Source organism: Oryzias latipes, chromosome 21 (assembly GCF_053564925.1).
Source record: "Oryzias latipes strain Hd-rR chromosome 21, Olatipes_Hd-rR_3.1".
NCBI classification, from domain to species: Eukaryota; Metazoa; Chordata; class Actinopteri; order Beloniformes; family Adrianichthyidae; genus Oryzias; species Oryzias latipes.
Window position 1 is genome coordinate 21065362 of NC_136257.1, and position 17848 is coordinate 21083209.

General features: G+C 38.3%; 1 protein-coding gene across 3 annotated transcripts in view; it reads left to right on the top strand.

Moving 5' to 3' along the window:
- The window catches only part of cps1 (carbamoyl-phosphate synthase 1, mitochondrial), a 52249-nt gene that overhangs the window by 515 nt on the left and 33886 nt on the right, over positions 1 to 17848 (top strand). For all 3 annotated transcript variants that reach the window (XM_023950954.2, XM_023950956.2, XM_023950955.2), the window contains exons 2-18: positions 706 to 815; positions 1086 to 1230; positions 2246 to 2335; positions 2408 to 2464; positions 2551 to 2643; positions 2727 to 2816; positions 6247 to 6375; positions 6495 to 6601; positions 6802 to 6943; positions 7178 to 7255; positions 10329 to 10427; positions 10600 to 10695; positions 13416 to 13605; positions 13767 to 13924; positions 14037 to 14165; positions 17044 to 17188; positions 17311 to 17521. In XM_023950954.2, the coding sequence (XP_023806722.1) occupies positions 706 to 815; positions 1086 to 1230; positions 2246 to 2335; positions 2408 to 2464; positions 2551 to 2643; positions 2727 to 2816; positions 6247 to 6375; positions 6495 to 6601; positions 6802 to 6943; positions 7178 to 7255; positions 10329 to 10427; positions 10600 to 10695; positions 13416 to 13605; positions 13767 to 13924; positions 14037 to 14165; positions 17044 to 17188; positions 17311 to 17521 (2069 nt within the window). The remainder of the gene's footprint in view (positions 1 to 705; positions 816 to 1085; positions 1231 to 2245; positions 2336 to 2407; positions 2465 to 2550; positions 2644 to 2726; positions 2817 to 6246; positions 6376 to 6494; positions 6602 to 6801; positions 6944 to 7177; positions 7256 to 10328; positions 10428 to 10599; positions 10696 to 13415; positions 13606 to 13766; positions 13925 to 14036; positions 14166 to 17043; positions 17189 to 17310; positions 17522 to 17848) is intronic.

Sequence of the window (17848 nt, forward strand, 5' to 3'; positions counted from 1 at the left end):
GCTATATCTTTATTTAAAAAAACAGTTTCGTCTATCGAAGGAGAACTTTTAGTGGGGTCATGCCGGTTTATGAAGAGGTCACGTGGTTAACTAGCTAAATTTAAAACAAACTGGATTTCTGTTTCTTTGAAATACTTATGAAAACCTAGTCAATTCTATTACTTTTGGAAGATAAATTTTACGTGTGTCAATATAGAAAGCTGAGGGTGTGAGCTCATGAAACCTGTCCTAGTGCGCCTGCGCACACCATTCGGGTAAATGACAGTACAGCACAAGTTCCAGACTCACTCATGGTTTCCCAGTTGTGTCCCTTAAATCCCTCATTATTTCCCTCACAAGAGTCTTGAAATGTAATGTAAAATATCTGAGTAATGGTACAAATAATAATCATAATAAACATACTACTAATAATAATAATGCTGGTGTGTGAGTTCTTCAGTTTGGCAGACTTTTTTTGTTTGCCTCAGATTTACACTTTTGCATTCAAGGGAGTTGGATATGTGTCTGTCTCAGCATTTGCAGCACATTTTACAGTGACCTGCTGTTTCAGCAGGAAACTCCCAAAGCTTCCCAGGTTCCCATAATTCTCTAAATAAACCTGTTTTACCTCAGCCTCATTTAGGCTTTTTTTTTCATTTTTAAATAAAGGATCAAAGTCGTTTTTATTTGAAATTGCACTTGCACTCTCTTTTGTTGATTTCCTAGGCTCAGACAGCCCGCCTGGTACTGGAGGACGGCACCTCGATGAAAGGGTTTTCCTTTGGGCACACAGCGTCTGTAGCTGGTGAACTGGTCTTCAATACTGGCTTGGTCGGGTGAGAAGAAACTTTGAATTGCCAGTTGATTGTATAAGTTACCCTTCAATGTCAGTCTAAAATGAAGACCACCAACTTCCACACATTATTGTTTGCAGATAATTTATTTTAAATGTTAAAACCTTATAAAAAGTGCAGACCTTTAGTTTCCAATAGTGTCAAGTTTTGAGGATTTTTCTCCACCAAGTGGGTTTGATTTGACAGCCCATGCTCATCTTTGTTTCAACATCCCTTCATTACAATACTGACAGGCTAGCTTCTTTGCTTTAGGTACCCCGAGGCTCTGACTGACCCCAGCTACAGAGGTCAGATCCTGACGCTGACATACCCAATTGTGGGCAACTATGGCGTACCTAACACAGAGGAGCTGGATGAGCTGGGCCTCAGAAAACATGTGGAGTCTGAACGGATTCAGGTCAGAAAGGCAGCGGAAGCTGCGAATAGCAGACGGTTCTGCGTTTATGCATTGTTTGCATTCACATGCATGTTTACTGTTTAAATGGCCCATGAAAGTAAACTTGAGTTGAAAGTTCTTCTGTAATTAGGTCATGGCTAATTTGGATGCTTCCTTTAACCACAAATGTGACTTTTTGATATATATATATATATATATATATATATATATATATATATATATATATATATATATATATATATATATATATATATATATATTCAGCCGGTTCAGACTTTTAGGGTTCAGTTATTGGCTTAATGGGAGAAATGGTTGGGAGCCTGGTGTGCATTTGGGAAATGAAGACTTTTTTTTTGAGTTGTTGGTTCAAGCGTTCAACAGCCTTGGTCACGGCCTACAGGAAACAACAAAATACAAAAACCTAAAATTGATTGTGTCTTGGTGTCTCTGTGTAGGAAAGGGGCGCTCGAGTATGTTTCTTTGTCTCTTTTAGTCTGTGTGTGTGTGGGTAAAGTTTCAGGGAAAAGCATGAATAAATAATGTTTAGATTGGCAGCTTCAGGCCACTGTTTTTAAATATTTGTATTGTTATACCAAATAAAACCGAGAAACTGGGACTTTGATTCCAATGAGAAATTGATAAAATGCCCATCAGCAGTACAAATTTATTATCAATATGGTAATCGATTGTAAGGCTATTAAACTTTTTTGCTCCTTTTCATTACACACATCATAAATGCACACCGGCATAAACATCTGGAAGGAGACACAGATAACGAAGATAAAATAAGAGTTTAATTTTCTTTGCATTTGACAAATATTATTATAAAATTTAAATATATAAAACCTTTAAAATGCTGGAAGGTTAATGAATCAAGTTATCAAACATTTAAGTCTAGAATCATTGGAATAGTTTAAAATATTGAGGAAAGTCTTTAGGAGATCTTTGTAATCATTGACTTTTAGTTTTCTTTATTGATTTGTCAAGAACAGAATTTTTCCTTTGAATCTTCAAGGTGTCTGGTCTTCTGGTCCAAGACTACAGCCACGAGTACAGCCACTGGAACTCTGTCAAGTCTTTGGGTCAATGGCTGCAGGAAGAGAAGGTCCACTTTTACAAAGTACAGCACTGTTTCATGGGATTGTTCTTTAAGTTGATGTTTGTCTCTCTTTCAAAGGTTCCTGCTCTGTTCGGGATAGACACCAGAATGCTGACCAAGATCATCAGAGACAAGGTTTTGCAAATGCAAAGATCAGGACCAGCCAACTGGCTTGTTTGGACCAGCCGACAGCCCACTTATATAGCTGTGTTTCTCCTCAGGGTACAGTGTTGGGAAAGATTGAATTTGACGGCCAGCCTGTTGACATAACTGACCCAAATCAGAAAAATCTTGTAGCAGAGGTTTCAACCAAGGTGATGGCTGCTCTGTTTTCACATTCCAATGAGTTCAGAACTAGTGTGAGTCCAAACACTACATCTCCTCATTTACTCAACAGGAAACTAAAGTTTTTGGTAAAGGGAACCCAGTTAAAGTGGTGGCTGTCGACTGTGGTGTAAAGCATAACATAATTCGACTGCTGGTTAAGGTAAGAATGGGCGAGATCATTGATGTTTAAACTCCACTCTATTTTTGCAGTGTAATCCCATACTAAGCAGTCAGTCTTAAACTACGTGCACAAGGAGTCAATAGCTGTATAGGCACGGGCCATACGGGCAATTGCCCGGGGTGCAAAATTAAAGGGGGGAGGCAGCTCAGTGATTGGAAAGAAAAAAATCTGCATCACAATTGGTTTTCTATCATCTCGTATATCACAGAGTTTGTAACAGCCTGAAACCTGCGAATTAGCGCCCCCCGCAGCAGCACTCACTCCTGTCTTTGAGACATTGCCACAAATATGTGAAGGAAAGGGGGAGGGGCGAAGGGCACAGGCAGCAAAGAGCGCAGCCTCGATTGCGCAATACCGGGATCATCGCGTGCCTTTAGATCAGGGGTGTCAAACTCATTTTGGTCCGGGGGCGACATTCAACCCGTCTGATCTCAAGTGGGCCGGACCGGTAACATAAAAGCAAATTAACCTATGGTCACAAGAGGGGGCTACGGAAAAAAATGAAACACCCTTCCTAAAATGTCAATGTGCAAATCAATGAAAAATTAAACTAAATGAAACTTGCAAACATTTATGAACTTAACAAGAATTTAGAGTTAACTTCCCTTTCTCTCCTGAAACTTCCACCTGCCATCAACTCAGATCCTGTGCAGCAACACATTTACTGTCGTTCACACACAATGACATGTTCAAGAGTCTTTTTCTGGTTGGCTGCCTGAATTGTGGGGCAACACCTGCCTTCTTCCTGACCTTTGATGGGGTACCATCAGTGACCAGACAGACATCACATGACCGGTTCACTCCAACATTGTCCAGCAGAGTAATTAGAGAGCTGACCATGTCATCAGCTGTTGTTGTGTCCATCATAGGAACAAACTCAAGAAACTCCGCTGTGATGGTCTCTTCAACACCTCTAATAAATATGGAAAATATCCACAGATGTGCAACTTCTGTGATGTCTGTGCTTTCATCAAAAGCAACCGCAAATACAATAAATGACTGGATTCCTTCATTTGGCGCCCAAGTCTTCTCAGAGTTGTTGTACCTAAAATCGTAGTCCTTGACAGACTCATGTTGGCAAAGGTCGACTACTTGTTGGGGCATAAGACTTCTGCAGCATTTTTCCACAAGTTCACCTCTGAAAATGGTTTGGATGTTTGGAACAACTTGTTTGCGATGAGGTAGCTGTCACTACTCCATCACTGACGTCACGGCTGCAGTAAATGTAGACGTTTGATTTTCAGTCCAGCTAATAAGTAAATCTTCTCTTTTCTTAACTGCTGCAAATGGTGAAACTTTTCTTTATGGTGAGTCTCATAGTGGTGCTGAATGTTATATTCTTTGAGCACTGAGACCTGTTGCTGACATACCGAACAACTCTGCCCATTTTTCCTGGAAAGCTCGGCACTCTGCTTCAACATTTTTTTTCTTTTTTACAACATTTTGGTCATTAGGGTGTCACTACTGATCATTCTTATAGCAGCGTCACGGCGGTGAGGCTCACAAACCTGTTAGGTTTGTCTTTTAGCACGTGCAGAGATATGCTGTTTCCCCTGTTATGCTTTTCCTTTGTTCTGCCTAGTGGCGGAATTGCACATTTCAGTTATTTCTTTAAAAAAATCATAACTCGCCACAGGAATGGACTAGAAACATGCTTTTTTTTTAAACATCCTAATAATTTTTACTCTTCATCTGTGGCCAGGATTAAATCATCTGGCAGGTCGGATATGGCCCCTGAGCCACATGTTTGACACCCCTGCTTTAGATTACTCAGCTCATGCTAATGATGTCATTCTTTAATAGACATTTTTATGATGGGTCTTTATTTTCCATTTACATGTATATTTTTTACGTCTGCCTGTCGTTAAGTTGCTGTTAGTAACCTATTTGATATAAAGACAGCAGGTAACGCAGGCAGTAAAACAAGTGTGCTTTTTTAGATAATTTATAAACAATAGATCATTTGTTCATGAATGTACTGAGGTTTTTGGAGGATTTTTATTGTTGGTATTGCACAAAATTAGGAAAATGCCAAATATTTTTGGAGTTATCCCAATGATAAGTTTCTATGACTTAGTTTTTAATGTTTTATAAGACCTAAAATGATATTCACAATAACAGGTTTAAAAAAAAAACAATCTCTCTGATAAGTTGATAAGTTTCACAAAGACATACACAGAACATCAGAAATGAACTTATTGCTAAAAATGATGCTAGGAGTCCAGCTCTAAAGACACGGACCAAAGAGCAAAGAAAACTGAATGATTCAATTTCTTATTTCTGATTATTAATATTTCCAGGCTGATTATTAATATTTCCAGGCTTTCTTTGTTTTGTTCTGCAGCATGTTCATATTTGTATAATTTTGATATAATATAGTTTTATGGAGTGCAAAATAAACGTTATTTAAGGTTTAACTGGATTTATTCTTGGTTAATATTCCTGTTTTTTTTTAGATTAGATTAGATGACTTTATTAATCCCACAATGGGGAAATTCATTTATCTGTGGCAGCAACAACGACATTCAGAAATAACATCAAAAAAGGACATCAAAAATGACATTCATATTAAATAAATAAATATTAAATAAATATAGCTGCGTAAGTGTAAAAAACATGTGAAAAAACATTTATTCATATTTATGTTCAAAACACAAGTTTTAAAGGTTTAACAGGTTTAAAAGTTTAGCTTTTGTGTGTTCAGTGAATGTTTATTTTGTTCGGCCCACAACTTAAAGCGTGTTTTGGATTTAGGCCCCCTGTGCACTGAGTTTGACACCCATAAAATACGAGTATTGACAATTCATGCATTTCTGTGTGTAAAGTGGACCAATAAAAATAGGGAAGACAGGAGGACATCGTCAAATTTTTTGAGTGGTTGTGTGTGGGGGGATAAGTTAGTGTAGAACTGCCACTCTCACAGTGGACAAGAAGGGAAGGGCTTCTTCTTTTCTACTGCATGTCTGCCACCTACAGTTGGAAGAGGCCTGGTGTGAAATCCCCAAGTGGTACATACCTCACGATTTGAACACAAAATAGAAATAGTTTGGTCTATTGCTAGCGTCCTTGCAACGCCGGATATGGATTACCATCACATCAGGAGAGGGGCCTTGGTTTATCTTTAATTGGAAAGCAAACGCAGACGCCGTCAGGCCCTTTGCCGTGTCTGGGTCCGAGACATAAACCATATCTATATGTCACTACCTAATCCAAGTCCCTAATGGTCAAAGTTTGACCTGGTTTAGCTTTCAATGTCAGTGCATTTTGTACGTACTGTCTTAAAAATGTGTGTAGCTAGACAAGAGTTTGAACGCTGATGCCCAAAATGCGCATTTAGATAGACTTTTCCTTTGAAGTGGCTGCTTGAACCCGCATCAGTGCTTCACAAACTATTTGTTGCTGTGTACAGAGGGGTGCAGAGGTCCACCTGGTGCCATGGAACCAAGATTTGTTGAGTTTGAAGTATGACGGCCTCTTCATATCAAATGGGCCTGGAGATCCATCTCTTGCAGAGACACTAATCAACAATGTTCGAAAGGTATCATCTTTCATTTGTTTTGCCTCTTAGATGCAGATCTTTATATTAGCAGTTTGATAATATGTTCTGTAGTTTTATACTAAACTTTTATACTAAGCATGCATCTGTTTTCTTTCAAGGTGCTGGACAGCGATCGTCCAGAACCAGTATTTGGCATCTGTATGGGTAATCAGATTACTGCTTTGGCTGCAGGAGCAAAGTCTTATAAACTACCAATGGGGAACAGGTAAACTTAATTCCCTTAATCGAGGTTTGTTCTTGGTTTGGTTTTTTAAATCTTTTAGTTGAATTGCTCCCAGATTGGAAAGAAGTTGAGGCCTAATCAAGATGTTGACATTTATACATAAATAAAACATCCTTCAATGCCCTGCCTGTCTATTACATGATAGAAAATCTGTACATTTTTGCACGTCTGTGTTTCCCTAGAGGCCAGAACCAGCCGGTGCTGAACGTGATGACAGGCCAGGCCTTCATTACAGCACAGAACCATGGTTACGGCATAGACAGCAAGTCGCTGCCTCCAGGCTGGAGTTCGCTTTTCATCAATGCTAATGATGGCACAAATGAGGTTGTTTTCATGTTCACTGTTTTTTTTTTCTTTTAAATACAGCGTGGCATTTTGATCCTTTTGTCAGTCTTAGACAGAGAACACCTTTTTTGTGTTTTCAACACTTGTAAATACACAGGTGTAGTCTTTACAGAATTGTTTTCAAAGCATCACATTAGAAATTTGATCTTGTTCCTGGGTTTTTGTCTGGATTTTTTGTTTCATTTTCCTATAAAAAGTATGCATAATTTCCAGGGCATCATGCACAACAGCAAGCCGGTTTTCACGGCCCAGTTCCATCCGGAGGCTAAGGGTGGTCCCACCGACACAGAGGTAATTAAAGACTTTGATGGTGCTGCATAAAGTACCTGAATGCTATCTTGCAACTAATTAAAGGTGTATTCACAAGATGCAACCACAGTAAAAGTTACGTTTTTTTTCTTCTAAAATAGCAATTGTGTAAATGATAGCCTGAAAAAAAAAACTATGGCCGTGTTCAGATAACAGTCAAACCTGCAATTAGATGAAGCAACTAATAAATTACACTTCAGTGATGAGAACCTTCACCTGGTTCATCAGGTTATAGATTTAGTTTTTTGCACAGAATATCACTTTTTAAACTTCAAAGATTTTTTTTCCTAATGTTAACTTTTTTACATTGCAATATAAGTGCTGATGGCACTTATTAGTGTAAAAGATGTTTTATCCCTGAACTGACCTCACATACGCAGAATAACAGGCATCACATGTAGAACCAAGATGAGGTTGACATTGATGACGGCTTGGAATCTCTTCCAAAAACCTCTTTACTGGTTGCCGTCCTCCACTTAGCTTGTAGCATCTTTGAAAATGACCATCAGTCGACTGCCTGATATGGCGTGTAGCTAACCTCTCTCTCCTGCTGGTCATCCTAGAAACCTTTGGAGCAAATATTTTTGTTTGTTTGTTTGATCAATCTGCTTTTTTAATGGGTCATGAGCTACATTGTGACAAATATAGATATTTTACATGGTTATAGTTATAGGTTATAGTTTAACCTGATTTTGATCTTTTTTCAAAACTGAAGTAAATACAAATTTCAGAGGCTGCATTTAAAAAAAAAATAATAAAAAAAACACCTGGAGCTCACCTTTAGCAGCAATAACTGCTCTAAAGAAGCCTGCATGTGGAAAAAGCTCATAATAGTGAAGAACCAGAGGGAATAGTATAAATCTCTAGTGTAAAAAATATATTAAACGTGTGAATATGTGAGGAGCTTAAGTGCAGAAATGGTGCAGTGGACTGAGGTAAACTGATTAATCATTCATCCAATTACCATAATTTCCAGACTATAGAACGGACCTGATTATAAGCTGCACCGATTACATTTTTAAAGGATAAACCATTTTGTACATACCTGTCTATACCTGTCTATAAGCCGCATGTGCCCACATTGAAACGTGTTGTAGAATGAGGATGTGTATGTGCTGAAACTGCGCTCGTGTGTAAGAAAGAGGAGCATGAGCAGCGGAAGGAGGGGAGAGCGCGTGCAGCGCAAGAGGCAGTGAGAGCACGCAGCGGAAGTGTGTTGGGGGTGGCCGTTTCTCTTTGATACACAGAATGAAGGGGAACTATAATAAAAGAAGGTTCCCCCCCTTCGGCGGAGAGGATCTCCTCTTGCATTTTTTGACCACCGTCAGAAAGAAAAAAGTAATCGCAGGAAAGGTTCAACACGTGATGTATTTATAAAGAAAGACGGTACACAGAAAGAATTTTCAAAGTTTTAATGATATACCTGGGCTTTGCTTTCCAAACAGTGCCTGTGACACCACAGAATTATGGTAGTAACAGCACTAACAGGGCTGGTTAAAAAAAGATACCGGTAAAAGTCACTGAGAGAGAGAAAAAAATAAGTAACTTAGAGCAGCAGTAACTTATAGGTGGGCACAGCACGTGTATGCCTCTGCGCATCACGCGCCTCTGTAAGAAAGGAAAAATCAAAACGCAAAGAAAAGCAGTTTCACTTGAATAACACAATTTAGAATCCAAAAAATAAGATCAAGACAAAGGAATTGGAAATTCACAAATCACAGATGTAGAGAGGGGATATTACTCTACTGCACGTGCGCCGGACGTTTTCTTCCACAACAGTGACACACCGTAACACAGCACTAACAGGGCTGTTTCAAAAAACATACACATAAAAGTCACTGAGAGCTTTCTTCATCTTTCTCCTGTGCACTGAAACCATGGAAGTCTTCCTCCTCAGTGTTTGATTGGAATAGCGTAAGATATTCTTGGCCACACACTCTCGGTCTCTCCTTTGTTGTAGCTGTCAGTGTCACTCTGAGGCAAATTCCCTCCTGAGCTTGCGCTGTCCTCTCCATCACGCAGCAGACCGGCTTTTCCAAACCCGTTTGTGATGGTGGATTTTTTCACATTGCTTTTAACGATTGCTTTTAACTTGAAAGCTCCATCATATGCATTTTCCATGATGAGGGTCTATTCGTGCTATTCATTCACAAAGCAGGAATTTACATTACACTTGCGTCTTCCTTGACACATATACCGTATTCCCCCTGCATCACTCTTACCCTTTCTGCTCGAGCGCCCCCTAGCGGCTGTTAAAAAAAAATACATTTAAAAAAACAAAACAACAAATGTATAAATTAGCCGCATCATTGAATAAGCCGCAGGGTTGAAAGCGTGTGACAAAAGTAGCGGCTTATAATCCTGAAATTACGGTACTTAGTCCAATGTTTTTGCCAGTGACTGAATTTTTTGAAGTGACCCAACACATCTGCAGCAGCATCTGTGGGAGAAAATCAGAGAGGAACAAAAGTTAACACCTGTAGTGTAAAAGCAGACCTTGGATGATGTGTGGGGCCAGGTAACTTTGATTGAATTAGGAAATAAAGGAGTTGGTTTTTCACATTATTAGATGGAAAGAGAGAAATCCCTTTGAACCAGTATGCTTTTTTATTGCATGCTGTGAAATCCACTTTAAATCAGATTTATATATTAGATCTTTCACCCCTTTGGCTTAAAAGTGAAAAACGTCTTCATAACTTTTACTAAACCTTCACCAAAAATGTTATTTTATTTTATTTTAAGTTAAAACAAAATATCAACTGGAACTATCCTATGACCTACTGCAGTCATTCCACTTGAATGCAGAATCAGAAAACAAATAGAAGAAAGATTTATTTGTTTTTTCTAAATGGGCCTGTTTCTGGCTTCAGCCCTTACCATAACAGACATATTTTTGTCACCAAAGTGTAGCTAGTGTTGCAGTTTGAAATCTAATTTCCATTTGAAAATAAATGAAAACATCAGACCTCAAAAAGTAAAACTTTGTCAAAATTTGTGGAAGTATTGCTGGCATTGTGGCTAAATGCACACTTCTTCTTTTTTTTTCTTTTTGCAGTTTCTTTTTGATGCCTTCATATCCATGATTAAAAAAGGAAAAGATGCCAACATAGTTTCAGTCATGCCCAAAAAACCCTGCCTTCCTCCCAGAGCCCAGGTAAGAATACACAAATCAAATAATGGTCTAATGATTCCACAAAGATGGTAGTGTTTTGGAAACAAACCAATGTTTTCTCTAAACCAAAACGAAACCAAACATGACATTGTATGCAACAGTCATGTACATTGTACATGTGTGCTGTGTTCATATTCCTTTTGTGCTTGTATAGGTGTCAAAGGTGCTGGTCCTGGGGTCTGGAGGTCTGTCCATTGGTCAGGCGGGAGAGTTTGACTACTCTGGATCTCAGGCCATCAAGGCTATGAAGGTAAACACTTCAGGGTAATGACATTTAGATTTGAATTTGGTTAAAATGTATCTAGAAGTGTTTTCTTTACATATATTATTTACAATGAAAATGCACAACTGGTTTAATCTGCACAGAGAAACTGCGTGTGTAATACACACTGTAACAAACAAATTCTCAAGGAAAAGCAGTCCTAAACTCATAGTTGAATGCTACCTGGGGGGTATTCCAGAAAGCAGGTTATGCTAGCTCCCACGGTTTGAGGCTAAGGAAGTGGATAACCTCAGCTTTCGGTTCCAGAAATGGAAGTATGTTTCAGGGTATGTCAAGTTGCCATAGCAACTCATGCTCTGAACATAACCTGGTCTGAAGCAGATTTAGTTGAAGGCTAGATTGTTTTCAGAGAGATGAAGGAGCCTGGCATCTCCATTTGAAGATGATTTAGTGGATGAAGAAGCTCAGATAACACTTTTTCCACCGTAAGAGGGTGATAAGACCACGAATGGATATTGGAAAGATAAACTTTTTTACATTGATGTAACTTAATTATTTGCTCTGCACCATGAGTGAGAGGGAGGGAGCGGATGATGAATTTAGATAGCACCCCTACTGTCAAGTGCTGCAATGAAAATGTTGGAAAACTGGTAAATGAATGTGAATGTCCCGTGAATATTATTTCCTTTCTTTTTATTGTTATAAAAATGAGTATATCTGCCGGCTCAAACTTAGACATATGAGAGTTCAAGAATTATAATAAATTAAGATGGAAAAAGGATTAATTGAATCGGAGTAATATGACATTTAGATATAAATATGTAAATTTGAGTTGTATAACCACTAATTAAGTTTTATAGACGGAAGAAATTAGGTTGAATAAATTTAACTCAATTATTTGTTACCAAAAGAAGTAATTCATTTAAGTTGGCCAAATTGGATAAGTTATATATATATGCGTCACAAGGAAAATGGAAATAAGATCATAAACTCGTGCGTTTACTTTATCCGTTCTTTTTCTCCAAGCAGAAACTCTTTCTTTTGATGATGCAGCTGTGTTACTTTTTTGATGGGCGTATAATCTTCATACGCCGTCATTAAAATCTCAGACTCCGTCTCACTGAAGTAAAGCACTCTCTTTTTTTCTCCACGTGTTTCCATGGTGACTCCGGAAATTGGCGATACATTGAGAATGTCTTTATGTACCTGCTGTGCACGCGCATTAACCCAGGGTTACCAAGTACACTAACTCATATCCGGTCTTTTGGAACCGACATACCCAGAGTAAGCAAGTTCAGGCAGATTTCAGCCAGAGTTCAGGGTTAAACTCAGGGTAGTTTAAACATGCTTCCTGGAATGTCATTGGAGGACAGGATTAAAGGAGGATGCTGAACATGCATTGTGTTTAGACGACGTTTTCTTGCAATGTTTGAGAGTTGTTTCATCACAGAAGAGTCCATCTTGAGGAAAACTTCTATGACATTGAAAACAATACTCACATTAAAGGAGATAAATCTTGGGCTGTTTTGGAACTGAAATAAATGACTACATTTAAACATTAAAGCAAATCTTGGAGCATGTAAGTCTTTTCGCCGGTTTGACTCAAAAGCAAAATGTCCCATCAAGTCTTTGCCCGTTTGTTACCCTGGAAACGGCTAAGGACTGATGGCAGACCAGGGGGACTTCTTCTATGGACATGCTGAAGCATGGAGAGAGTGTGTTGTGGCCGTGGAACTTTTTAGTTGCTTAGTTTGACTCAAAGACATTCAGATGATCCGTCTGGCACCTTACAAAAGATGATACCACGGACGGCTGCGCTGCAGTGGTAGGGCGGTCGACCTTTGATTGGAAGATTGCAGGTTCTATTCCTGCCTTGCCCGCCCATGTGTCAAAGTGTCCCTGGGCAAGGCACTGAACCCCACCTTGGCTCTGGTTAAAGGTTGGCGCCAGTGTTTGGCAGTTTGGCAGCCGCCATCACTGTGTGAATGTGAATGTGTGTGTGAATGGGTAAAAGGGACTGTGCCTGTAAAGCGCCTTGGGCTTCGAGGAAGGTAAAAAAGCGCTACACAAGTATACACCATTTACCATTCTTGAACTTTTTTTTTTACAGTGAGGATTCAGTGATGCTGACCTTTGGGGTTTTATTGTGAACACAGAATGTATCAAAGTGTCTCTTTAGGCAACCAACCATTTTTGATGAGAGGAGAATTTTCCAGTATTTTCTTCCCACTGGTCTTTTAATTATGAAAATGCAGTTTTTTGCCAAAATCAATGTCGTTTTCTAGTTTTTCTAGGTTTGAACATCTGCTGCTCTGCAGTTCATCAGAAATTCGCCTTTTAAGTTGTTGATGGAACCATTGGTGCAGAGTAACCCCACCCCCCCTTTCAATTTCTGAGAGCTCTCTTTTTAAGCTGAGCAGGGAGCTTGTGGCCTGCTCAGTATATTTTCCGTGTCACAAATATTTTTTTTCAAACCGCATTTTTTTAGTCTGCTCAATTTACACTGATATGAATATATAAAAAAAAAAAAAAACAACAACTAAGAAATACAGATTTATATAGATTTTTCTTATTCATGTCCTCCATTATCAGAAAAATGTCACAAGTATTTTAAAAACCCAAAACCCAATTTTCATCAGAGTGGGTCTTTAAGTGACCGAAGATTAATTGTGCACCACTATTTGTTTAAAGTGTTTCATGTATAACTACTCATTGTTGATGGGTGGTGTTCTTGTTCTGGGGTTTAGGAAGAAAACCTGAAGACGGTGCTCATGAATCCAAACATTGCCTCTGTTCAGACGAACGAAGTTGGTTCCAAACAGGCAGACTCCGTTTACTTTCTGCCTGTCACACCGGAGTTTGTAACTGAGGTCATCAAAGCTGAGCGTCCAGATGGCATTCTTCTCTCAATGGGTGGACAGACTGCCCTCAACTGTGGTAACATATGCATCTTCTTAAGATTTAGGACTGATCACAAAAGAAGGAAGCCTTTAAAAAGCTTTCATTGAGTTAAATGTGGGGAGAAACAGTAATTCTGAAAGTTACTGTATTACATGTTTTTATGTATTATTATTTATTTTTTGTAAATTAATCCTCAGGTGTAGAACTATTCCAGAGTGGGATTTTGGAGAAGTATGAAGTGAAAGTTCTTGGAACACCAGTGGAGTCCATAATAGCCACAGAGGACAGACAGTTGTTTGCTGACAAGCTTATGCAGATCAATGAGAAGATTGCACCCAGTTTTGCTGTAGAATCGGTAAGTGTCCAAGTCCAGCCAAACTAAATGAAAACTTAATCTAGATGTATGTCTTTTTGTAAAAAAAAAAAGAAAAGGTAAAGAAAAAACAAATAACTTGTGCATGTTTCAGGTGTCTGATGCCTTAAAGGCAGCGGAGCAGATTGGTTACCCCGTCATGTTACGATCCGCTTATGCTTTAGGAGGATTGGGTTCTGGTCTGTGTGCTAACAAAGAGAAGCTGGAGGAAACCGCCCATAAGGTCAGACTACAACCATAAATTTATCTCTGTACCATAGTCTACATGTCATAAAAGGAGGCTACATTTTGATCAACCTTTCCCTAAAATGTTGATAAACTTGGTAAGTAAGGGCTTAATGCAAGCACTTCTGAAGTTTCTGTTTTACCTGAGCCAGCAAGTCCTTTTTTTAAAGTTAAAAGTGGTTTTTCAGGTTTGGATCAAGGACAGGGCAGACGTTCAGAAAGCTCACTCTCGATCTCTTAGCAAAAACAAAAGTACTTTCATCTATGGGAAATGTAGCAAAAGTGTCCTTGTCAAGTTTTTTAAATTTATTTTATCTAAGATAAATGACTTGGGAGATATTTATGTATAAATGCAAACAGTGGTGGACAAAAATGTTGGTAGCCCTCAGTTAAAGAAAGAAAGTCCACAATGCTCACTGAAATGACTTGAAACGTTAAAAAGTAACAATAAATTAAAATTTATTGAAAATTATATCATCAAAATCAGCCATTACTTTTGATTTGTTGATTAACAGAATTATTTAAAAAAACAAACTAATGAAATATGGGTGGACAAAATTAATGGTACCTATAACTTAATATTTTGTTGCACAACTTTTTGAGGCAATCACTGCAATTAAACGGTTTCTGTATTTGTCAATGAGCCTTCTGCACCTGTCCACAGGTATTTTGGCCCACTCATGAGCAAACTGCTCCAGTTGTCTCAGGTTTGACGGGTGTCTTCTCCAAATGGCATGTTTCAGCTCCTTCCACAGATGTTCAATGGGATTCAGATCTGGGCTCATAGAAGGCCACTTCAGAATAGTCCAACGCTTTTCTCTGAGCCATTCTTGGTTTTTTTTGGCTGTGTGTTTTGGATCGTTGTCCTGTTGGAAGACCCATGACCTGCGACTAAGACCAAGCTTTCTAACACTAGGCAGCACATTTCTATTCAGAATGCCTTGATAATCTTGAGATTTCATTTTACCTTGCACAAATTCAAGACACCCTGTGCCAGATGCAGCAAATCTGCCCCAAAACAGAACTGAGCCTCCTCCATGTTTCACAGTAGGGACAGTGTTCTTTTCGACGTATGCTTCATTTTTGAGTCTACGAACATAGAGCTGATGTGCCTTACCAAAAAGCTCCAGTTTTGTCTAATCTGTTCAAAGGACATTTTCCCAGAAGCTTTGTGGCTTGTCAACATGCTTTTTTTTTAAATTCCACTCTAGCTTTTTTAGGATTTCCTTTCAACAGTGGTGTCCTCCTTGGTCGTCTCCCATGAAGTCCACTCTGGCTCAAACAACGCTGAATGGTGTAATCTGACACTGATGTGCCTTGATCTAGGAGTTCACCTTTAATGTCTTTGGAGGTTGTTCTAGGCTCTTTGGATACAGTTCCAACTATCCGTCTCCTCAATTTGTCATCAATTTTCCTCTTCCCGCCATCTCCAGGGAGGTTGGCTACTCTCCCGTGGGTCTTAAACTTCTGAATAATATGTGCCACTGTTGTCACAGGAACTTCAAGCTGCTTAGAGATGGTTTTATAGCCTTTACCTTTACGATGTTTGTCTATAATTTAGTTTCTAATGTCCTGGGACAATTCTCTCCTTCGCTTTCTTTTGTCCATGTTCAGTGTGGTACACACCTTTTCACCAAACAGCAACGTGACTATTTGTCTCCCTTTAAATAGGCAGACTGACTGATTATGGGTTTGAAAACAGCTGTGATGTCAATTAAAGGACATACCTGAGTTCATCAAGACCCCCTGGGCAAATAGTTCTTAGTCTTTTATGCAGGGTACCATCATTTTTGTCCAGCCCTATTTCATTAGTTTTTTTTTTAAATAAATTCTTCTGTTAATAAATACCTCAAAAGTAATGGCTGATTTTGATTATTGAATTTTCAATACATTTTAATTTATTGTTACTTTTGAACATTTCAAGTCATTTCAGTGAGCATTGTGGACTTTCTTTCTTTAACTGAGGGCTACCAACAATTTTGTCCACCACTGTAGCCTGTGGGATAACTGACAAATGCTGGATATGGTACATCCATCCGTTGTTTTAGTTTGGAGCAATATATCTCAAAAACCTGAATTGACACCAGATGTTCATGAAAAAACAATCCAAAAAACATTGTCAAACTTTAGATTGATCTTTCAGAAAAAAGGATTTGGTGAAAAGGTCAACATTTTCTTTTGTCTGGTCAGTGTAATACTGCTGGAGAAAAAAACTGAATTTAACAAGCACAAACTCACAAAAATTCATTCTTTATTTGTTCTAAATGAGGTAAAATTTCTCAATCCTTGATGCTCTGCCAGATAATCACATTTTTAAACCCACCCTGTGCATGTAAGTGAACAAAGGGAGAGATGCTCTTTGCTCCATCATGGTCTAAAGAAAACTATCCGTCTATACATGAGCGTTTAAAATACAATAATATAATATAATTGTAAATGGACAAAAACAAGTTTTTGTATCCTTTAAAATGTAAAAAAACGTAAAATGTAAAACAAATTTTGCAGAAGTTTTTGTAATTATAGCTGCAAATGTTAGTTGTATTAAGTTTTGATAAAAATAACTCCATATAACACCTGAACTGCAAACCTCTTCATACTTTTGTCAAAACATTTATCAGAAATATAAAATATGAAAATATTTTGCTTTAAATACTTAAATGAATAACAAACTCAATATTTTACAAAAAAAAACATCAACAACATAATTATATTTATTTTTGAAATGGTTCAGTTAAAATGATATGAGGAAAAGTGTGTTTGGTTTTGATCCTAAACACTTGCTGTACTTTTTTGTGGTGCACAAGTCTTTGACATAACAAAGTATGGCATTACTGTTCCTAGACTAAGTTTGGAACTGAAAACACTGTGTTCTCCAGGCTCTGGCCATGAGCAGTCAAATCCTGGTGGAGCGGTCCTTACTGGGATGGAAGGAGGTAGAATATGAAGTGGTGAGAGATGTGGCTGATAACTGTGTTACTGTCTGCAACATGGAAAACTTTGATCCACTGGGAATTCACACAGGTGATCAACTTTCCTTTAAAAATCTGACAAACGTACCTTTAAAAAGAAATCTGAAATGTTTTATAAAATAAAAGCTGAATTGACTTTCACCTTTTGAAAAAGCATCTTCTCTTTTTCTACAGGTGACTCCATAGTGGTGGCCCCTAGTCAGACACTTTCTAATGAGGAATACCACATGCTACGCGAGACTGCCATCAAGGTAGTCCGCCACCTGGGAATTGTGGGTGAATGCAACATTCAGTACGCCCTTCACCCTTCATCTCTTGAATACTGCATCATTGAGGTTAATGCCCGGCTCTCTAGAAGCTCAGCTCTGGCATCCAAGGCAACCGGGTGAGACCATATTGATGCAATGGCAAAAGATTCACGTACACATTTAACTGTTTATGTATGTAATTTTTATTATGCAGTACATAATGTTAATTTTTTGGATTGGGTGTTTGAGGTTTTTAGAAATTTTGAATTTTTTTTAACAGCAAAAAGCCTGTGTTTACTGAGTGAGGGATGACTGTGATGAAATATAGATCAATTTAATAAATAATGTCATTATTTTTCTCTGTTACAGCAGGTTGAGTTTATATTTCTGGAGAGCTTCTGTTGAAGTTTTGGACATTTACTCATTCATGTTGATAAAACTTAAATTTTATTCGCAGATGGCTA